This window comes from Stomoxys calcitrans, chromosome 1 (genome assembly GCF_963082655.1).
Source record: "Stomoxys calcitrans chromosome 1, idStoCalc2.1, whole genome shotgun sequence".
Lineage (NCBI taxonomy): Eukaryota > Metazoa > Arthropoda > Insecta > Diptera > Muscidae > Stomoxys > Stomoxys calcitrans.
In genome coordinates this window covers 195,717,089-195,741,790 of record NC_081552.1, presented here as the reverse complement: position 1 = coordinate 195,741,790, position 24,702 = coordinate 195,717,089, and the positions used below count along the sequence as shown (strand labels likewise).

The following is a 24,702-nucleotide window of genomic DNA, read 5'->3' as shown; positions in this document are numbered from 1 at the left end:
TTAGAAAAAAAGTGTAAAAAAAAGTATATTTGATGAAAGTCCATTCTAAGTTTTAATAAAAATGCATTTACTTTCTTTCTTTTGGGCAAACCAATATTTTGCAATTTACGAATGCATTTGTGGTTCGATTTTTATTTTTATACCCTCCACCATAGGATAGGGGCATACAAATTTCGTCATTAAATTTTTAACATATATTCTTGACCGTCATGACATTTTAAGTCGATCTAGCCATGTCCGTCCGTCCGTCTGTTCGTCCGTCCTTCTGTCTTTCGAAAGATTAAAGCTAGGCGCTTGAAATCTTCCACAAAACTTCTTATTAGTGTTGGTGGGTTGGGATTGTAAACGAGCCATAATGGTCCATGTTTTGATATAGCTGCCATCTAAACCGATCTTCGATCTTGAATTTTTGAGCTGCTAGAGGGCTCAATTATTTTCCGATTTGTCTGAAATCTCGCTCGAAGTGTTTTATTTTAACTCTCAACAACTGAGCTAGGTATGGTCCAAATTGGTTCCAAACCTGATATAGCTGCCATATAAACCGATATTGGATCTTGACTTCTTGAGCCGCTAGAGGGCCCAATTATTATCTGATTATCTGGCTGAAATTTCGCATAAAGTGTTCCGCTTTAACTTTCAACAAGTAAGAGCGTGCTAAATTCGGCCGGGCCGAATCTTATATACCCTCCACCATGGACGCATCTGCCGAGTTCTTTGCGCAGTATCTGTTTTTAGGCAAAGAAAGAATAATGACTACGGACGGTGGAGGAGCTACATCAAGTAATAGTCCGATTCTGGTCTCAAGAAGCAAAGTCGGGAGATCGGTTTATATGGGAGCTGTATCAAGCTATAGATCGATTCTGATCATATTTCACATGTATGTTTGTGCCAAATCGGATGAGAATTGCGCTCTCTAAAGGGTCAAGAAGTCAAGACCCAAGATCGGTTTATATGGCAGTTATATCAGGTTATGGACCGATTTGGACCATACCTAACACAGTTGTTGGAAGTGATATCAAAACACTATGTGCAAAATTTCAGTCAAATCGGATAAGAATTCCGCCTTTTAAAAGCTCAAGAAGTCAAGACCCAATATCGGTTTATATGGCAGCTATATCAGGTTATGGACCGATTTGGACCATACCTAACACAGTGTTTGGAATTGATATCAAAACGCTATGTGTAAAATCTCAGTCAAATCGGATAAGGATTCCGCCTTCTAAAAGCTCAAGAAGTCAAGACCCAAGATCGGTTTATATGACAGCTATATTAGGTTATGGACCGATTTGAACCATACCTAACGCAGTTGTTGGAAGTGATATCAAAACACTATGTGTAAAATTTCAGTCAAATCGGATAAGAATTCCGCCTTCTAAAAGCTCAAGAAGTCAAGACCCAAGATCGGTTTATATGACAGCTATATTAGGTTATGGACCGATTTGGACCATACCTAACGCAGTTGTTGGAAGTGATATCAAAACACTATGTGTAAAATTTCAGTCAAATCGGATAAGAATTCCGCCTTCTAAAAGCTCAAGAAATCAAGACAGAAGATCGGTTTATATGGCAGCTATATAAAAACATGAACCGATTTGGCCCATTTGCAATCCCAACCTACCTACATTAATAAGAAGTAGTTGTGCAAAATTTCAAGCGGCTAGCTGTACTCCTTCAAAAGTTAGCGTGCTTTCGACAGACAAACGGACAGGCGGGCGGACACGGCTAGTTCGACTTAAAATGTCACGACGATCAAGAATATATGTATTTTATGGGGTCTTAGACCCATATTTCGAGGAGTTACAAACAGAATGACGAAATTAGTATACCCCCATCCTATGGTGAAGGGGTGTAACAACTGCACCAAGTATGGTCCAGATTGGTTTATTACCTAACATAGCTCCTATATAAACCGATCTCGAATCTTGACTGCTTGACTTCTTGAGCCGCTAGAGGGCGCAACTATTACCCGATTGGCCTGACATATAGAATGAAATGTTATGATATAACGTTCAACAACTTTGCCAAGTTTGGTCTAAATCGGTTCATTTGCTGATATAGCTCCCTTATAAACCGATCTCCCGATTATTCTTCCTGAGCCTATAGAGAGAGAGAGCACTTCTTATCCGATTTTGGTGAAATTTTGCACAATGACTTCCACTTTGGTCCCAACAGTCAAACCAAGCATGGTCCAAATCGGTTTATAACTTGGTTAACTCCAATAGCATAGCCATTTTTATCCATAATCATTTCTTTCCCAATAAAGAGAGGCAAAGAACTTGACAAATGCGATCCATGGTTTAGGGAATACAAAATTCGGTCCGGCCGAACATAACACACTTTTACTTGTTATGCATGATTGGGATTTACAATGAGTTTGCTGCAGTATGCTTCAACATACGATAATTCAGTATGTCTACAGTTTGCAAGCCAAAAAATGTGAACAAATTTTATTTTTTTTTTTGCATTTTTTTTCCAAAAAAAAGGATTTTCTTTGATTAGTCTTTATTGAATAAAACTTGCTTTCCCCTGACATTTCTATGTGTAGGAGGCTTAATAAACGTTTGGGTATGTGAATCGTCGTGCAAACTACGAGTAGGACCAGATACTAATGCAGTTCTGCAGTGAAGTGTATCAAAAGTAAAGTGAGGCGGTTTGCCAATGTCTATCTGTAAAAGATTTCAAAAAAGTTTTGATACACCCCTTGACTTACAAACACTTCCTTATGCGATATAGCCATTTCCGTACTACCAAAAAGTTTGCCCAAATTTTATCCATATTCTCCAACCACCCTAATACACATTTGACACACACATATGTAGCGACTGGCGCACATGCAATCATGCATTTAACTAAAGTACAGGGTGGCTGATGAAAGCCGCTACCAAAAAAAAATGTAATAACTTTTTTTCTATTTAATAATAATAATTTAATAATTAATTTAATTAATTAATTAATTAATTTAATTAATAATAATTTAATAATTAATTTAATAATTTAATTTAACATGAATAAAAGAAAAATGTATTCCATACACCGAAAAAAAAATGTAGCAATATTCATCATTGTAGCAATATTCATCAGCCACCCTGTACATTTATACATCACATTGGGATAATATCAAGGAAATAAAACAACAACAACAACGACAAAAGTAACAACTTTGACGTTTACTCTGCCGTTTGCCACAGTCAATTGCACTTAGAACTGTACTTAAAGGAAAAGTATTTTAGGAAGAACTCTTTTGAGCAATGACACCAAGTGATGTATGAGGTCGGTCGGTCGGTTGGTTGGTCGGTCGGTCGGCCGGCCAGTTACACCTTGTGTATGAAAAGCACAGCGCATAAGGGATGAAATGTGTTATTTTTTTTTAGTTTTAAAAGTTTAAAGGATCCCAAATGCAAATTTCTTTGCCTTTTTTTGTATTGCCAATTTTCTGCTTTGTGAATGCGCAACTTTCAAAAAAAGGGCAAATGCTTGATACATTACTTAGTTTCTTGTTTCTGTCTACCCATCGCCACTTTGAATTATGGCCTTGGGAAAATTCCAATTTGATGATGGAATGTGGTGGTGGTCTTAGCTTGTTATGCTGGGAAAATGGCTTAATTGGTTGTGTAGGGGTCATGTACGTGGAATGTGGTTTTTATAAAATAAATGAAATATGAAAAAAAAATAATTTTTTGAAATGGATTTTGCGGTTGCAAAAAATTGCTACCATTTATACCCTCTATCAGATGATATGACAAAATTATATGTAAGAGACATTCTGACTATGTTTGTCCATCCATTAAATTTTCCCACGAACATCGCATTAAGGTACAGGAAAACGTTTCTCATATCAATAAGTAATGTCCGATTCAAATTTAGCTGAATTATAGGGGATTTTACAAGATTCCCCACGCCGTCCACAAGGCGGTTAAAATGGAAGCTATTTGGCAAAAGAAAACTTTTTTGTACCCACCACCATAGGATGGGGGGCTTATCGAAATGTTATATAAAAATTTATGCTGAAGACTCTTGAGAGGTTGATAGAAATATATCTTGGGGTGAAGATGCCTGGAGATCGCCTGTCGCGGCAGCAGCATGCATATAGTAAAGGCAAGTTCACTGAAATGGCCATTTACGACCCAGAGGGTCGTATGGCTACCTAGAGGGTTCTCTCGCTGTCAAGGAAAAACCGACACCAATCATCAAGGAGTTAGAGTTGATAGGCATCGACTCTACCGTAAGAAAGTTTATTAGTAAAAGATGCATTACGTCAGACTTGGGATCTGTGGATCTAAAAAGATGGATTAGCAGAGGAACACCTCAAGGAGGTGTACTGCCTCCTCTAACTTGGAATATAGCCATTAAAAATATATATTATTGTCTCAGGAAGAAAAAGGTGCAAAAGTGGTCGCGTATGCTGATGACGTGGCTATGGCGGTTAGAGGAAAGTTCCCAGCACTCTAAGACATATACTTCAGGAAGCTCTGCGTGCAATAGGGAAGTGGCCTACGGAAAATAGTCTTGGCGTAAATCCGTGACAGACAGTAGTAGTTCTTTTCAGCAGGAGATACAAGTTGCCTTCAGTGGAACCTGGGTGGAGAGAATGTTCCATTTACAGAAAGTGCAAAATACCTGGGTGTTTTGCTGGACAGGAAATTGAACTTCAAATCCAGCATGTTGGAAAGGGCAAAAAAGGCCACTCTCACCCTATACACCTGCAAGTGAGCCATTTGCAAAAGTTGGGGATTTAGACTGCGTATCATGTATTGGGTATATACTGCAGTTGACAGACTTATTATGCTATATGGTGTTGTGGTCTGGTGGACGGCGCTTGAAAAATCCACCTAGTGCTCAATACTTAACCGGATCATCACAGCCGCACTGAGGTCGACACCATGTGATGCACTGAATTAAATGCTACATCTTATGCCTCTGGCCATTGTGGCTACCCAAAATGTAGCGACCACTGTCGTAAGGTTAAGGGAGCTTTCTCACTGGTCATGTGGCTGGCGGCTACGGACAATGTGTTATTCTTTACCCAATATCCGATGTTCCAGGCAGTGTGGATTACGCCCTACCTGAGCCGCTTTTTTGATAAAAATTACTGTACCACTATTCCCGATAGAAGCGATTGGAACTACGATATCCCTGGTAACCAAAGTTACATAGACTTCTATACGGATGGTTCCAAACTAAAGGGCCAAGTGGGCTTTAGGGTGTACTCTAAAGATCTAGAACTGGTCATATCGAAAAGGTTACCCGACCACTGCAGTGTGTATCAGGCGGAGATCCTTGCAAATAAGGAAGTGGTGGAATGGCTAAGATATAATGTCTTTACCACAATTGCCATAAATATCTTCTCAGACAGCCAGGCAGCCATTAAATCCCTGGAGAACTTATTTCTGAACACAAAAACCGCCCTCGACTGTCGCAGATCTATCAACGAGGTGGCTGAACAGTTCAAAATTCACCTGTTTCCGTTATCAAAAAATTATAAAGCATATTTCTTCTTCCTGACCATATTCGCAATCTACTCCCGATTACCTTTCATTTGAGTCCCATATTGTTATGATTGTCAAATAAACCTATTTTAAGGGGTTTTGGGGCTGGGGCGGCCCCCAGGTACTTGTACTTGCAACTTTTATTATGAAATTCTTACTCTACTCTGGAATACCTTTCATTTGAATCCCATATTGTCCCGATCCCACCACTTTTTTATTTTTGGGTAGTACTTTTGGGGTAAGGGGGAGGTTCCGCCCCCCTCCCCATATCAAAAAATTATATAGCCTATGTTTCCTTCCAGATCAAATTTTGCCGATGAGCATTCCACTAAGGAACAGGGGCAAACTTCTCACATATCAATGTGTGCAGTTCGATTCAAATTTAAGCTCAATGATAAGGGGCCTCCTTTTTATAGCCGAGTCCGAACGGCGTGCCGCAGTGCGACACCTCTTTGGAGAGAAGTTCTAATACATGGCATAGTGCCTCACAAATGTTGCCAGCATTAGGAGGCGAAAACCACCGCTGAACATTTTTTCTGATGGTCTCGCCAGGATTCGAAACCAGGCGTTCAGCGTCATAGGCGGACATGCTAACCTCTGCGCTACGGTGGCCTCCATACCTTTCATTTAAGTCCCATATTTTCCCGTCCACTTTTGATTTTGGGCGCTACTTGTGGCGTGGATTTTGGGGCCTGGGGCGGCCCCCAATGTACTTGGACCCAATTCTTTATACCATATTCATATTTAACTTCCAAATACCATTCATTTGATATCCATATTGTCGCATGTGGTAAATATGTCCTGCTGGGAGGTTTTGGGGGGTGGGGAGGTCCCTCAGACACCAAGGAATAAATTTTTTCTGTCATATTTGTACTCTACTTTTAAATACCTTTCATTTAATACCCATATTGGCCAAAGCGTTAAAAGTGTTCTGTTGGGTGTTGTTTTTTTAGGTGGGGGACCCCACCGACACTTAGGGTGAAATTGTTATGCCAAATTCGTACTCTACTCTTAAATACCTTTCATTTGATACCCATATTGTCCCAATCGGTAAACATGTCCGTTTGGGTGGGTTTTGGGATGGGGCGTCCCCCCCCCAAAAATTTTATAACAAATTCGTGTTTTGTCTGGTACCAAAAAGTGGCACACAACATTTCAATGCACCCATCTCCGAGATCTGGTTTCTGGTATGGGGAAGGGTTCATAATAAGATATAGCTGGCAATTTCCATCTAAGGGTAGGTGTATGGTATTATAGAGTCGGCACCGCTCGACTTTAGTCTTTTCTTGTTTACTTTAAATAAACTGTGTGAAAAATCTCAAAGACAAAACTACCAACTATGGTTGTTCATAAACTGACTATTAATTTAATTGCTACAAAATTCGTTTTCCAACTCTGAAGACAATTCAAATTTAACATCCTAAGGCCGTTCCAACAATGATCCTTTCCATGCAATTAATTATTAAGATTGACTTCAACAATTCACTTTGATTTCCTGCAGGAAGTCATTGCGTTGACTTTTTGCCCATTATTGTTGTAGTGGCAGACAGATACATTTGTACAGCTCTGTTTCTTTTGATATTCGTATTGTTGCTCATCTCATCAAATCTAATCGAAAGTCATGCTTTATATGTATTTTTGCAGATAACAACAATTAAACACATCAATGAAGAGACGCTAACGACTTTCTGCGAAAGAGGATATTCTCAATGATTGAAACAATCAAGGGCAACGAGAAGCAGAAGCAGCAAAAACAACAAAAAGAAAGAGAACGACTACGACATCGATAGTAATTGAAGCCATAAGGCAGACAAGGAACATCACTCAAGGGGAGTTGTCCTTTTGGGACAAAGGGCCTGGTCAAGAGCAACATTGGCATAGGAAAATAAAATTAGGAACCAACACGGCAAAAAACAACAGCAGGACGGACAATAATGACCAATAAGACCTTCGGCCACATCAGTAATGTGAACAACAGCAGTAGCAGCAATAACAACAACAACAACAACAACAACTACATTGGCCGGAATCAAAGTAATAACAAAGTATCCCACTCTCTGTCAGCTTCAACAAATAGGCCGTCATCGCCAATGGTGTTGTTGGTGGGGTCCACTCTGGCCCCACTGCAATCATCATCAACATTTGCAAATGGTAATGCTAACCATATTCCATCAAACTCAAGTGAAATCAATAAAGCTCTTCGAGGAGGTGGTGACAATGACATTAATGACACTGCCATGACAGCCCCTGGTAGTCTAATCAAAGCATATGCCCATGGCATATGGTATCAGGACTACGACACCATTGACAATAGTGTACAGCAGCATATACAGCTGTTGCAGCAACAACGGCAACGTTTTTATGCCAACGACATACGAATGACAATGTTCTCCAATAATGCCAATGCCACCAATGGCAATGTGTTGTGCCCGCTTAGCGATGAGCCGATGAAGAGTCGGAAACATCATGCAAGACAGCAGCAACAATGTGAACAGCAGTCGCTGGCACATGGTGCAAAGAAAAGTTTAAAGGATAACATCAACAGCACTAGCAATGGCCCCAACAGCAGGAGCATACAGAATAAGGGTCAAGCCAATAACTGTGATATTGTTGTTGTAGACATAGAAACTGAAGAAGATATCTATGAGGAGTACTCGGCAAGGCAGGATCATCCTACAGTTCGAGTAATGGCTTTGCACAAAGATGACACAAATGCATTGACATTCATGGGTAATGTTGGACAAGAAACTATTTTCGTTGATGACAGCAGCAACAACCACAACAACAAACACCAAAAAACTTTCGCCCACATTGTAGCCACTGACATTGATAATATTGTCAAAGATGCCAGAGGTGGTGGTGGTCACAACAACAACAACAACAACAACCATGACAACCTTATTATCATCGATGATAACGATGACGATGATGATTCGCTGGCCTCAATGGAAACGCTATCGGATAATGTCTCAATTTGGATTGATGGTGAAAAGCATTGGATTGCCGGTGTTGATGCACAAACGACATGTGCCGATCTAATCATGGCCCTGCTCCATTATCAAAATGGTCAGGACGAAAAGATGGTGAATGCTAATGTCTCTGCAGGCACTGGCATAGTGAGCAATCAACTCATAGAGCAACAACCAAAGGACAATGAAAAGGGCAATACATTCGCTGGCAGCTCTGAAATAAGTGCTGCTCAAAGTTCCCCCCGATGTCAAACCGACAACACTGCCACCTCCACCAGCACCAGCACCGCAACAACAAAAACCTTCTCCTCCTCCACCTGTACCACCAACTACTCTACGGGCAATTTCAATCAATCAATGCCAAATAATACCAAAGAAGAAATTCCTAAAGTAACACAAAACTCATCAAGACTTACAGCGACAATGACGACGACGACGACAACGACAACGACAATGGCTAAGCCAGGAAGCGGAAGTGATGCTACAATGCTGGCTGCATGCATAAACTCAACAACTTCAAGTTTACCATATCCGCCCGCAATAGCCACTGCCGCACAGTTGGCCACAGAGTATGTCATTGTTAAACAATATCATCATTGTGAGGAGTACCTGGATGGTAGTACAAAAGTTTTCGATGTGTTGCCGCCACGCAATAGTCCCCAAAAAAAGGAGGTGAGTGTGACCAACAATTTTAGTAGAAGTTGAAGAATTTAAACACACAAATTTTATGGAGGAATTTGCTTAGTCTTTAAATAAAATGGCATGGCTGCTTTATAGTCGCCAAATGAAAGATCTTTTTATGGTGGATGGTTTTTGAGGATAGGGCTTAGTGTAAATCAGGGCTGTGAAGTCTGGCTTCAGGACCGACCCAATCGTCTCACAGTGGGAGACAATCGAAAAAAAAACTAGTAAAAAATATGTCATGTGAGAACGGGTAGAGATATGTCTTTGAAATTTAGAAACGTTAGAGCTGAAGATGTGTGGCATGTGGCACCGTCCTGGTGAAACCACATGTCATGCAAGTCAAGCTCTTGCATTTTGCATAAAAAAAGTGGGATTACATCTCACGATAGTGCTCACCATTCACAGTTACATTACGATTCGCATCATCTTTGAAGAAGTACGGTCCAATGATGCCACCAGCCCATAAACAGCACCAAACTGTGACTGTTTTCTGGATCCTTTGGTAGCTCTTGCAATACTTCTGGCTTATCTGCACTCCAAAATCGATAATTCTGCTTATTTACGTACCAATTGAGCCAAAAATGAGATTCGTCGATGGAATGGAAGAAGCACGCGATGAATTTTCATAACAGAGCACGAATTTTGATAATAAAATTCAATGATTTGCAAGCGTTGTTCGTTTGTAAGACGATTCATGGTTAAAGTATAGACCAAACTGAAAATGTTTGACAGCGAAACAAAACACGCAAGGTGCGTGAGCTGTTTAAACCATTGTTGTCAAAAAGATAATAACCAAAAAGTCTATCTTTATAAGCCCTGTTGAAAGGAAGCGTTAAAAGTACCTCCGATTCGGACCATAATTGAATTGAGACCACATAAGAGGTCAAATTTCAGCCAATTCAAATAAGAATTGCGCCCATAAGAGACTCAACAAGCAAAAACCACAACAAATTAAATTTTCTAGAAACCGAACAAGGACGAACGAGAGACCGGATTACTTGAAAGATATATATCAGTTTCTACACCGATTTGGACCGTACTTGACACACTTGTTGAAAGTCATAACGGAACACCACATGCAAAATTTCAGCCGAATCGGACAAAAATTGCGACTTGGAAGGGCTTAAAAAGTAAAATCGGGAGATCGGTTTATATGGGACGTATATCATCTTATGGACTATGCAAATTGCAAGTTTTGGCCATGAACATTCCACTTAGGAACAGGGGCAATCTTCTCATATATCAATGAGTGCAGTCCAATTGAAGTTTAAGCTCAATGATAAGGGGCCTCCTTTTTATAGCCGAGTCCGAACGGCGTGCCGCAGTGCAACACCTCTTTGGAGGGAAGTTTAACATGGCATAGTACCTCACAATTGTTGCCAGCATTAGGAGGGGAAAACCACCGCTGAAATTTTTTGTGGTGGTCTCGCCAGGATTCCGTCCGTCCGTTATCATGTCCGTCATAGGCGGACATGATAACCTCTGCGCTACGGTGGCCTCCCATGTTATAGACTAATTTGGACCATTCTTAGCATAGTTATTGGAAGTCATAACAGAATGCACCATTCAGCCAAATCAGGCCAAAATTCCGGCATCCATGGGCTCAAGCAGTCAAATCAGGAGATTGGTTTACACGGGAGCCATATCAAGTTATAGACCGTTTTGTTTCTTACTGAGTAAAGTTGTTGGAGGTCATAACAGAACACCACGTGCAAAATTTCAGTTAAATCGGGCAATAACTGCGGCTTGTAAAGGCTCAAGAGGTCATATTAGGAAATCGGTTTATATGGGAGCTATATCAGCGTATAGACCGATTTGGACCATACCTGGCACAGTTGTTGGAAGTCATAACAGAACACCACATGCAAAATTTCAACCAAATCGGACAAAAATTGGGGATTCCAGGGGCTCAAGAAGTCAAATCGGGAGATCGGTTTGTATGGGAGCTATATCAGGTTATAGACCGATTCAGACCGTACTTGGCGCAGTTGTAGGAGGCCATAACCGACCACCTCATGCTTAATTTCAGCCAAATCGGAAAATTTGCGACTTGTAAGGGCGCAAGAAGTTATATATGGGAGCTATATCAGCTTTTAGACCGATTTGGTCCATACTTGACATAATTGTTGGAAGTCATAACAGAGCACCGCGTGTTTCATTTCAGCCAAATTGGAAAAAAATTGCGGCTTCCAGTGGCTCAAGAAGTCAAATCGGTAGATCGGTTTTTATGGGAGCTATAACAGTTTCTACACCGATGTGGACCGTACTTGGCACAGTTGTTGGAAGTCATAAGGTATTACTTTGAGCATATTTTCAGAGAAATCGGACAAAAATTGCGGCTTGTTAGGGCTCAAGAAATCAAATCGGGAGATCGGTACTTGGCACAGTTGTTGGAAGTCATAACAGAACACCACATGCTCAATTTTAGCGAAATCGGACAAAAATTGCGGCTTGTAAGAGCTCAAGAAGTCAAATCGGGAGATCTGTTTATATGGGAACTATATCAGCTTATAGACCGATTTGGACCGTATTGGACACAATTGTTGAAAGTCATAACGGAACACCACATGCTCAATTTCAGCGAAATAGAACAAACATTGTGGCTTGTAAGGGCTCAAGAAGTCATATCGCGAGATCGGTTTATATGGGAGCTATATCAGCTTATAGACCGATTTGGACCATACTTGACACAATCAGAATCGGAAGTCATAGCAGAACACTTTCTACAAAATTTTAGCCAAATCGGATGGAAATTGAGGCTGCCAGGGGCTCAAGAAGTCAAATCGGGAGATCGTTTTATATGAAACTAGCTGACCCGGGCCCACTCCGCTGCGCCTTCTTTTACTTTATATGGAACAAAAGTTTCCTTGGAATATTTTTTTTTTATTTTAGCATCACATTGATATGGCCGATTTAGGGGTGTTTTGGAGATTAGGGTGGTCGCCACTAAGCCCGGAAAATATATCAGCAACGTGCTCTATTCTTATATTATTCTTAGCAAATATGTCCGGTTTGTGTTATTGGCCTTAAAAACTATAAATATTTAGTTCCACTCTCTTTATGACGGAAATTGCCTTGGTGAGCAAATAAGTGATACTTGGGGGTTGTTATGGTGGTGTGACGTCCCCTAGACAGTTGGTTCCTAATGTTGATATCAGATACGTGGTCTACTCCCAAATACCTTTTCTTTGAGCCCCATATTTTCATAGTCGGCAAACGTGACCTTCTTGGGGGGTGTTTTGGGGGATGGGCGGCCACTCAGTGATTTGGCCTTGAAAATATATATCGGATTCGTGTTCCACTCTAAAAACCCTCTTATTTGAGCCTCATATTGCAAAAGTCAGCAAATACTTACTATTTGGGGGGTGTTTTGGGGGTGGGGTGGCCCCATAGACACTTTTCCCGAATATTGATATCAAATTCGTGCTTTACTCCCGAAGACCTTTCATTTGAGCTCCATGTGGCTATGGTCGTAAATGTGTCCCCTTTGGGGAGAGGCGGCCCCCCAGACACTTGGTGTCATATTTGCATATCAGATTTTAATTCTACACTCAAATACCTTTTATTTAAGCCCCATATTCCCATGGTCAGTAATAAGTCCTGTTTGGGGGGTGTTTTTTGGAAGGGGTAGACCCCCAGAAACGTGGCCCCACATTTGGATATCAGATTCGTATTCTACTTGCAAATACCTTTCATTAGAGTCCCATATTGTCAAGGTCGGTATATTTGTCCGATTTAGGGGTGTTTTGGGGGTTGGGGTGGTCCTCCTAGCACTTGGTTCGACAAATGGATATCAGATATGTTTTCTTTTCCTAAATACCTTTCATTTGATTGCCATATTGTCGTGATTGGTCTAAATATATGTTTGGTAGGTTTTAGGGTGGGGCGGTCCTCCTAGGTACCCCATCCGAAATTTGGATACAAAATTTTTATTTTTAAGGTACTTTATGAGAGCACACAAAATTTCGCTTAAATCGCCCGACCAATCTTCGAGATCTGGCGTTTCTGAAAATTAGGGTAAGGGGGAGAGTCCGCCTCCCTTCAGATATCAAAAAATGTAGCACACAAATTAACATGGCTTAGCAGACATACGGACATAGCTAAATCGAATCAGACAGTGATTCTTAGTCGATCCATACACTTATCAATGAGTCAATATCTCTTCCTGATGGGCCTTACAAACATATGCACTAAGCATAATACCCTGTTACCTTTACATTTGCACATGGAGGTAGCGATTCTCCCAAAGCTGCATAGATGAGTAAGCTTGTTCCAGCTCTTAAACCGATCGCGATCGTGGGAACATGAAGGCCATTTGTTATTTTAAGGCGCTAATAACTAGAGATGGGTTTCTACCGAGTAAATACCTAACGCTTGGGTAAGTATTGGGTAAATACCCAATATTAAATTTTCATCAAAATCGGAAGAAAAATGCTCGTTTTATGGGCTCAATACTCTATTTCGGGAGATCGGTCTATATGGTCCGATCTGAACGATATTCAACAAAAATGGGATAAATAATGCTTCTTTTATACGCTCATTACACAATATCGGGAGATCGGTCTATATGGCAGCTATATCCAAATATGATCCGATCTGCACCATATTTGACAGGAATGGGTAGGGGTCTATCAGAAAACAATGTGCCAAATTGCGTCGAATTCGAGTAATAAATGGACCTTTTATGGCTTCAATACCCTATATCGGCAGATCGGGTGGTCGGTCTAAGGGTAACTATATCCAAATATAGTCCGATCTGAACCGCACTTCAGAGAAATGAATAGGGGTCAACCAGAGTTCACTGTGCCAAATTTCATCGAAATCGGATGAGAAATTACCAATTTTTTACCTCAAGACTTTAAGTCTGGAGATTGGTCTATATAGCGGCTATATATAACTAAAATCCGACTTTATGAGATCAGAAGATCAGGTTTATATGCAAAGAATTCGAAATCATTAAAAAATTTTGATATCTGCAAAATTATAAGCTTTGGTGGGAACTACCGGGCGCGTCCACAAGTTGCGCATACTGAAATGCTTCATACGGAGTACCTGTAATTGCAGTCGCGGACAATCAGTGGTATCAGGTGAAGAGGTCCACCCGGTTCCACACGGCCTCTCACTGAGTCTTTGATGCTCTATATGACAAATATACCCCGGTAACTACCCAATTTACCGGGTAAATACCTATTGGGTATTTACCCATCGCCCATTTCTACCAATAATACGTTTTGTCATATAGGGCATCATAGGCTCAGTGAGAGGCCGGGTGGAACCGGGTGGATCTATTCACCTGATACCTCTGATTGTCCGCGACTGCAATTACAGGTACTCCGTATGGAGCATCTCAGTGTGCGCGACTTGTGGACGCGCCCGGTAGCTCCCAACTAAGCTACTCGTGATAATGAGGAAAGGTGCTCAAAGTTACAGCCCTTGTGGTGCTCGGGCTGCACCACAGTCGTAGTGCAGGGCATAAATATTCATTAAACTTTACTGCGACGCAAATCAATATAAGTATGACTTAATGAGTATTTCCTGTCCTATATACCGTTGTCCTTTAAATGCGAGTTCATAAAAATAAATGCTTATTAAAGTATATTGTGGACTTCTTGGTAGTTTATTAACACATCTAAAAGCAGACTAGACCATTATTTTTTTTTTTTCAAATTTACTTTTCACCTTTTACATCTGCGGCATAGAACACCATCATGGGACCGATAAATACTTCAGAATCTATAACTTACAAAATAATTGGAAACTAACACTGATGCCAAGATGCCATCGCCCTTCGAGTTTGTTTGTTGTATGCAGACATGTACTACTACGAAGTTGATGGCATACTTTTATCCAGTGATATCCAGTGGTCTAGTCTAAACTCGGTCAGGGTTTCATTGATTTGTGATTTATGGTTGTAGTAACTTTATTTTACAGCTTCATGGGCTATTTGTGTTGGCGTTGCTTCAACATTCTGCCTTAGAAGTGTTCTGTCACATTGTTGTATGGCAGAGTGAAAGGAGAATTGGAAGGCATGCCATGTAATGGGTTTATGACTTGATTGTAGACAGAAATGTTCAAAGAAAGAATTGCAAAGAATTTTCTATACTCAATGTGTTTCACTCGAATGAGTTTAAATGTTTTTTGTTTTCTTTCTAAATCGATTCGAAGAGTACTCTTGGCATGGTCATATATGGAACAATTTAGTAAAGCTTTAAAATAAATTGTTCAATATAAAAGCTTCAACACAATTAAGTTGAAACAAGAGGAAAGTTTCATTAATGAAGGCATTTATAAAACAATTTGTAAAATCGATCTGTCACCTTATAAACTATACGGGGTAGATGACTTGACTTCTTATTGATGGGGACACTGGGGATTGCAAATGGCCCAATTTGTCACAGATTTGAATATATCTCCCATATAAACCGATCCCCGGATTAGATTCTTCAGCCCTTACAAGCCTCAATCTTCATCCGATTTGGCCGACTTTTAACATCCATGGCAACTATGATCCGAATTGGTCTATACACAGATATTGCAAATTGCAAATTTTGCTCATGAACATTCTACTAAGGAACAGGGGCAAACTTCTCACATATCAATGTGTGCAATCCTATTCAAGTTTAAGCTCAATGATATAAGGTGCCTCCTTTTTATAGCCGAGTCCGAACGGCGTGCCACAGCGAGACACCTCTTTGGAGAGAACTTTTACATGGCATTGTACCTCACAAATGTTGCCAGCAAAAGGAGAGGAAAACCGCCGCTGAAAATTGTTTCTGGTGGTCTTGCCAGGATTCGAACCCAGGCGTTTAGCGTTATAGGCGGACATGCGCTACGATAGCCTCCAACAGATATAGCCCCCACAAAAACCGATTCGCGGATTTTACTTCTTCAGCACTTGGAATACTAAATTTTCACCTGATTTGGCTGAGATTTGGGAAAAAAACATATCTTATAATCGCAATTTTCATCCGATTTATCTAAAATTATGCATGAAGTGTTCTGTTGTGACTTCCAATAACTGTGCCAAATACGGTCCAAATCGGTATATAACCTGATGTAGCTCCCATATATACCGATCTCCCGATTTGATTTCTTGAGCACTTACAAGTCGTAATTTTCATCGGATTGGCTGAAATTGTTTACATGGTGTTTTGTTTTGACTCCCACCAACTGTGCCAAGTACGGTCTAAATCGATCAAGAACCTTATATAGCTCCCATATAAACCGATCTCCCGATTTGACTTCTTGAGCCCTTACAAGTCGCACATTTTGTCCAATTTGTCTAAAATTTAGGATGTGGTGTTCCGTTAGTACTTCCAACAACTGTGCCAAGCACGGTCCAAATCGATCAAGAACCTGATATAGTTTTCATATAAAGCAATCTCCCGATTTAACTTCTCGGGCCCCTGGAAGTCGCAATTTTTCCCAACAACTGTGCCAAGTACGGTCCAAATCGGTCAAGAACCTGATATAGCGTCCATGTAAACCAGTTTCTCGATCATCCTTGTTCAGTTCCTATAAACCGATCTCCCGATTTGACTTCTTGAGCCCTTACAAGTCGCACATTTTGTCCAATTTGTCTAAAATTTAGGATGTGGTGTTCCGTTAGTACTTCCAACAACTGTGCCAAGCACGGTCCAAATCGGTCAAGAACCTGATATAGTTTTCATATAAAGCAATCTCCCGATTTAACTTCTCGGGCCCCTGGAAGTCGCAATTTTTCCCAACAACTGTGCCAAGTACGGTCCAAATCGGTCAAGAACCTGATATAGCGTCCATGTAAACCAGTTTCTCGATCATGCTTGTTCAGTTCCTAGAGCTGGTTTGACAGAAGTTTGGTGTGTAGAATAAAATCATGCCCTTCAATGAAATTTATTTCGCATAAATTTTTAGCAGAATCCATGGTGGTGGGTTCCCAAGATTCGGCGCGGCCGAACTTAGCACGCTTTTACTTGTTATACCCACCTCCGAAGGATGGGGATATATTCATTTTGTCATTCCGTTTGCAACACATTGAAATATCCATATCCGACCCTATAAAGTCTTTATATTCTTGATTAGCGTAAAAATCTAAAACGATCTAGCCATGTCCGTCCGTCTGTCCCTCTGTCTGTTGAAATAAACCTACAGTCTTTAAAAATAAAGATATTGATCTAAAACTTTGCACAGATTATTTTTTTTTTGCCCATAAGCAGGTTAAAGTCGAAAATGGGCTATATCGGGACCATATCTTGTTATGGCCCCCATATAGACTGATACGCCGATTTAGGGTCTTGGGCCCATAACAGCCAAATTTATTATCCGATTTTGCTGAAATTTGGGACAGTGAGTTGCGTTGGGCCAGCCGACAACCTTCTTCAATTTGGCCCAGATCGGTCCAGATTTGGATATAGCTGTCATATAGACCGATCCGCCAAGTTAGGGTCTTGGGCCCATAAAAGCCACATTTATTATCCGATTTCGCCAAAATTTGGGACAGTGAATTTAATTAGGCCCTTCGACATCCTTCCAGATCTGTCCAGATTTGGATATAGCTGCCACATAGGCCGATCTCTCGATTTATGGTCTTGCGCCCATAAAAGGTGCATATATTGTCAGAAGTCGCCGAAATTTGGGACAGTGAGTTGCGTTAGGCCCCTAGAAATTCTTCTTTAATTTAGTCCAGATCGGTCCAGATTTAGATATAGCTGCCGTATAGACCGATCTCTCGATTTAAGGTTTTGTTCCCATAAAAGGCGCATTTATTATCCGGTGTCGCCAAATTTGGGACAGTTACTTAGGTTAGCTCCCTTTGACGTACTTATGCAATATGGCACAGATCGGTCCAGATTTAGATATAACTGCCGTATAGACCGATCTCTCGATTTAAGGGTTTGTTCTCATAAAAGTCACATTTATTGTGCGATTTTGTCAAAATTTGGGACAGTGAGTTGTGTTAGGCCCTTCGACATTCTACTTCAATTTGGCCCAGATCGGTCCATATTTGGATATAGCTGCCATAGAGACCGATATCTTGATTTAAAGTCTTGGCCCCATAAAAGGCGGATTTATAATCCGACGGCTATCGTGATTTTGTCCGATTTCACCGAAATTTGACACAGTGACTTATGGTAGGCTTTTCCTCGTCCGTGTCCTTTATGGTTCAGATCGGTTTATTTTTAGATATAGCTACTAAAAGGATCAATAATTTGTTATTCACAGTTGAAGTCGGAACATATTTCGATATAACTGCTATGGGACATAAGGTGTGCAATTTTCATCGGATTTTGACGAATGGTGGTCTTCATATATACCCGAGGTGATGGGTACACAAAGTTCTGCCTGGCCGAACTTAGCACGCTTTTACTTGTTATACCCTCCACCATAAGAGGGGGGGTATACTAATTTCGTCATTCTGATTGTAACTACTCGAAATATTCGTCTGAGACCCTATAAAGTATATATATTCTTGATCGTCGTGAAATTTTATGTCGATCTAGCCATGTCCGTCCGTCTGTCCGTCCGTCCGTCTGTCTGTCGAAAGCACGCTAACTTCCGAAGGAGTAAAGGTAGCCGTTTGAAATTTTGCACAAATACTTCTTATTAGTATAGGTCGTTTAGTATTGTAAATGGGCCATATCGGTCCATGTTTTGATATAGGTGCCATATAAACCGATCTTGGGTCTTGACTTCTTGACTTCTTGAGCCTCTAGAGTGCGCAATTCTTATCCGATTGGGATGAAATTTTGCACGAAGTGTTTTGTTATAAAATCCAACAATTGTGCCAAGTATGGTTCAAATCGGTCCATAACTTGATATAGCTGGCATATAAACCGATCTGGGGTCTTGACTTCTTGAGCCTCTAGAGTGCGCAATTCTTATCCGATTGGAATGAAATTTTGCACGACGTGTTTTGTTATGATATCCAACAACTGTGCGAAGTATGGTTCAAATCGGTCCATAACCTTATATAGCCGTCATATAAACCGATCTTGTGTCTTGACTTCTTGAGCCTCTAGAGGGCGCAATTCTTATCCAATTTGAATGAATTTTGGCACGTAGTATTTTGTTATGATATCCAACAACTGCGCCAAATATGGTTCAAATCGGTTTATAACCTGATATAGCTGTCATATAAACAGATCTGGGGACTTGACTTCTTGAGCTTCTAAAGGGCGCAATTCCTATCCGATTTGGCTGAAATTTTGCAAGACGTTTTTTATTGTTACTTTCAACAACTATGTCAAATAAAGTACAAGTCGGTTCATAACCTGATATAGCTGCCATATAAACCGATCTGGGATCTTGACTTGTTGAGCCTCTAGAGGTCGCAATTATTATCCGATTTGCCTGAAATTTTGTACGACGGATTCTCTCATGACCATTAACATACGTGTTTATTATGGTCTGAATCGGTCTATAGCCCGATACAGCTCCCATAGAAATCGATCTCTCTATTTTACTTCTTGAGCCCACAAAGAGCGAAATTCTTATTCGAATTGGCTGACATTTTATACAGGTCTCCAACATAAATATAGTTTAATTGTGGTCCAAACCGGACCCTATCTTAATATCGCTCTAATAGCAGAGCAAATCTTTTCTTATATCCTTTTTTTTGCCTAAGAAGAGATGCCGCGAAAAGAACTCGACAAATGCGATCCATGGTGGAGGATATATAAGATTCGGCCCGGCCGAACTTATTTTTGTTTTATTTTAGCCTTCTCTGGAGAGATGGAAGCAGTTCGTTTACTGGGTCCCTTTGGGACACCGTATGTTATGCATTGGGTATATACTGCAGTTGTCAGACCTATAATGATATATGGTTTTGTGGTCTGTTGGATGGCGTCTTAAAAGTAAAATGTCATAACGACGATTGGCATAAATATCTTCTCAGTCAGCCAGGCAGCTATTAAAACCCTGGATAACGTATTTCTGAACACAAAAACCGCCCTCGATTGTCGCAGATTTCTCAACGAGATGGCTGAACAGTTCAAAAATCATCTGTTCTGGGTGCCGGGCCACAGAGATATCCCAGGGAATTGTAAAGCGGTCGAGCTTGCGAGACTAGGAACTACCCTAGACATTCCTGGGATACTGGAACCTGTGGGTATTTGTCTAGCGACATGTAAGCTAAGTTTTCAGGACCAGGTCCGAAGGACAACGAATGATAAATGGTCACAAAGGTGGGGGCGGTGAGCATTCCAAAACTATGTGGTCTCATCTAGACTTGAAGAGGTCTACTGCTTTGCTGTCATTGGTAAGAACAGACGTCTCAGTTATTGTGTCTGTCATGACAGGTGACTGCCTACTCGGAAAACATGCTGACAGACTGAAGGATGCCAGCAACGACTATTGGAGAAGCTGTGAGGGCATCAAAGAAGAAGAGACTATAGAACACCTGTGTGTGTGTCCCACACTAGCAGTCAGAAGGAGTTCTACTTTAGATACTCATTTATTTGAGATGCTGTCCGATTTAGCGAATATGGACATTCGCAAGTTATTGGGATTTTTAAAGCGATCTGGATGGTTCAACGGTGGGAACTAGAAGGCATCTTCCTTCTTCTGTCTGATGAGTCTGATGATAGACAGCCACTTAAACCTAATCTAACCTAGCTTTAAGCGTACGACGGCTATCGTGATTTCAACAGACGGACAGACACGGCTAGATCGACGCAGAATGTCGGGATGATCCAGAATACTTTATGGGGTCTTAGATCAACATTTCGAGGAGTTACAAACGGAATGACTAAATTTGTATACCGCCCATCCTATGGTTGTGGGTATTAAAATATTCTTTGTTTGCCATACGGCTGTAATCGCGAAAATTTCTTAAAGTATTTAACTGCTTTACACCCTCATTCAGCAAGTCATGTGATTGATTCAAAACAAATTGCTACAATGTTGACATGAGTGACACCTTAAAGTCCTTCACTGTGAGACCTACTTAAAATGTTTTTCTCTTTTTGTTCAAAGGCTTTAATTGGAGGTGTCATTTTATGTAAATCCTCACGCACCTTCTGTTTGCTAGTCCTAAATTTAATGAGAATGCAAAAATTGAATAGGCACTTGTCAGCCAGTCAGTCAGTCTAATGAGAGGATGTTTTATGATTGGTGGCACATCAATTACACCTGTGGCTTCTTTTTCCAATTTTGTCGGAAATTAAATTTTGTAAAATTTCTCATCTCCTGTCACGAGGTGATTTTTTTCATACTTTGCTGCCGCTGTGCTCCAGTTTTTTGAATGGCACGCACACGCATTTATGTTGGTGTGCTTTTTAATTGGTGCTTGCAGTTGTGCTGATGCGGTTACTCGCTCACTGACAGTTTCCATTGAAGTTTTTTTTTATGTTGTTGTGTGCAACCCGACAAGACTCAGTTAAGCGTAGACAGGTCACGCGAACTATTTCAATCACCTTTTTTTTGTGTTCTTAGTTTGGATTCTTCTTCGCACCTCATGTGGCAATTTGTTAAGGCAGCAGAGAAGAAGTAAAATAAAAACTGAAAAGCTTTGAAAACTCCTCTAATTTTATGCTGGCATAGGAGGAAGGAGTTGGTTTAAGGGAAAAACAATATTTAGTGCACTTGAAATGTATGCACATTGTCGCCGACTCGCTATTCCAAATTTCGGTTAAATTTATATAGATGGAATTCGCTAGATGGCCCTATATTTATTAATCGATATTTACTTTCTTTCTTTAATTGGATATGATAGAACACTTGTTTCACCAGCCGAACGTAGAATAGCGTTCAAAGCGCCTCGATCTTCTGAGCTCATTCTAAAATCTCTGACACCAAGTTTCGAGGTGTCTCCCGCCACTTGATCCGTCTATCGGGATTTTGGTCTTCGCGGTTTGCGTGTATCAACGTGTTTGCCTTCAAAATACCTCTTTGCTGGAGCTTCTTCATCCATGATGACAACATGACCTAGCCAACGCAACCGTTGTATTTGGATGCATTTAACAATGCTATCGTCGTCATACAGCTCGTGGTTCATACATCGCCTATACTCTCCATTATCGCAAACTGGCCCATATATTTAACGAATAATCTTTCTCTCAAATACTCCCAGCACTGCCTCATCTGCTTCATAAGTACCAATGCTTCAGAACCATATAACAACACTGGTAGTATCAGTGTCTTGTATAGTGTAATCTTCGTCCGTCGAGAGGTGGCCTTGTTTCTAAACTGCTTACTTAGTCCAAAGTAGCATTTGTTTGCCTGTATTATTCTTCGCTTTATCTCAAAGCTGGTGTCATTCGTTTCGGTTACGGCGGATCCGAGGAAGATAAGGTTACTGACAATCTCAAAGTTGTGGTTCCCAGCTTTCTCCATTTTCTTTATCTGATCGGTTGTACAAGCCGTTTTGGGAGTTGAAACCATCCATTTCGTCTTATCTCCATTTACTGCCAGACCCATTTTCACTGACTGTCTTTCGATTCTTTCAAAGGCTGCAGTTACTACTTCCGGTGACCGACCTATGATATCGATGTCGTCGGCATAGGCGAGTAGTATGTGTTCTCTTCTGAGTAGTGTGCGATAATCTATTCACATCTGCATATCGTATAATCTTCTCCAGCAGGATATTAAAGAGGTCACACGATAGGCTGTCTCTTTGCCTGAAACCTCACTTGGTATTAAATGATTCGGAGAGATTCTTTCCTATTCCTATTGAGGAACGCGTGTCAGCAAGTGTCATCCTGCAGAATCTCATTAATTTTGCAAGGATACAAATCTCAGACACTGCTTGAAATACCTTTGAAAGAAAAGGAGTATCGAAGTCGGCTTTTTAGTCAACAAAGAGATGGCAAAAGTTGATTTGCCATCTCGGGTCTTTTCCAGGATTTGAGGCAGTGTGAATATCTGGTCTAGGGTGGATTTACCAGGTCTCAAGCCGCATTGATAGGGCCCAATTATCTCATTGACTTTAGGTTTCAATCTTTCAAACAGTACGCTCGAGAGTATCTTGTATGCGATGGGGAGGAGACTTATTCCTATGTAGTTAGGCCATTACGTCTTGTCTCCTTTCTTGTGTACGGGACATAGTATGCTGAGATTGCAATCATGGGGTATCCGATCTTCTAGCCAGATTGCGCAGATAAGCTGATGCATACGCCTTATCAGCGTGTCGCCTCCGGTCTTAAATAGTTCAGCGGGTAACCCGTCGGCTCTTGCTGCCTTATTGTTCTTTAGTCGGGTCACTGCTACTTGGACCTCATTCTGACTAGGAGGTAAACATTCTATACCATCATCAGGGATTGGTTCTGCGGACACTAGCAGTTGGGTAAAATGCTCTTTCTATATCCTCAGCATGTTATCTGTGTCAGTTACCAGATTTCCTTCTTTGTCTCTGCAGGAGGATGTGCCTGCACCAAAGCCATCGGTTTGGTGTTTAATTCTTTGGTAGAATTTCCGGAGTTCATTCTGACTCCCGTACATTTCAATTCGCTCGCACTCACGTCTTTCCATTTCCTTTTTCTTTCTGCGGAATAGACGTTTCTCCTCTCTCCTTTTCTCCCGATACCTCTCCTTCATCTGGCGCGTTGCTACTGATTGTAGGGTTGCTCTATATGCCGCATTCTTGGCTTCAGTAGCATCTCGACACTCTTGGTCGTACCATGGGTTTCTTGGAGGAGGCTTCCGGTACCCAAGTACGGATTTCGCGGCATTTTCCATGGAGTGGCCAATAGTTTGCCACTGCGCCATTATATCATCGAAACAAGGAGTGCTTTCATCAAGCAGTTGGGCCAGTCGAGTGGAGTATGCCACCGCCATTTGTTGTGTTTGCAGCTTTTCAATGTCCAGCTTCCGTGCAGTGTCAGATCGTACTATCCTCGCCATGTTCAAACGGGTGTGAACCGTTGCTGCAACAAGGTAATGATCCGAATCTATATTTGCTCCACGGATCGATCGTACATCTAACACGCTGGATGAATGCCTTCCATCTATCACAACGTGATCAATTTGGTTTCTCGTGTTTTGATCGGGTGACATCCATGTGGCTTTGTGAATTTTTTTCTATCAGCCTCAACCCATTACTGGACGTTATCTCGTGGAGGCTAAACTTTCCGACTGTTGGGCCAAAAATGTCGTCCTTCCCGCATTAAAATCTCTCAAAACGATTTTAATATCATGGACGGGGCAGCGGTCATATTCTCTCTCTAGGCGCTCGTAGAAAATATCCTTGGTCTGCTCGTCTTTGTCTTCCGTCGGGGCATAGGCACAAATAAGGCTGATGTTGAAGAATTTGGCTTTTATGCGGATTGTGGCTATCCTCTCAACCACCGGAGTACAGCTTGAGACAAGGTGTTTCAGTCTCCGACTAACCACAAATCCACAGCCAAATTCATGCCTCATGTTATGGCAGCTAAAGTATATTTCGTCACCGTTTGGTGTTGTAGTGACGCTATCGCATCACTCCATCGCACTTCCTGTAAGGCGGAAATATCTGCCTTGTACTTCTCTAATACTTCCGCAAGCGCGTATACTGCACCTTCTCTATAAAGAGTGCGGACATTCCAGGTGCAGATCCGCAAATCATGGTCCTTTTTTCGTTTGCGTGGGTTGTCAACGTTGGGGGGTCCGTT

At 41.1% G+C, this 24,702-nt stretch overlaps 1 protein-coding gene and 1 long non-coding RNA gene across 2 annotated transcripts in view; both read left to right on the top strand.

The window, feature by feature from the left end:
- LOC131994220 (uncharacterized) overlaps positions 1 to 7,487 on the top strand; it is a 162,212-nt gene extending 154,725 nt beyond the window's left edge. The window contains exon 4 of the long non-coding RNA XR_009396547.1: positions 7,131 to 7,487. This is a non-coding gene — a long non-coding RNA (uncharacterized LOC131994220). The remainder of the gene's footprint in view (positions 1 to 7,130) is intronic.
- A 253-nt stretch (positions 7,488 to 7,740) lies between these two features.
- LOC106091016 (uncharacterized) overlaps positions 7,741 to 24,702 on the top strand; it is a 54,428-nt gene continuing 37,466 nt past the window's right edge. Inside the window, exon 1 of the mRNA XM_013257406.2 lies at positions 7,741 to 9,127. Within this exon, the coding sequence (XP_013112860.2) occupies positions 7,865 to 9,127 (1,263 nt within the window). The 5' untranslated portion in view covers positions 7,741 to 7,864. The remainder of the gene's footprint in view (positions 9,128 to 24,702) is intronic.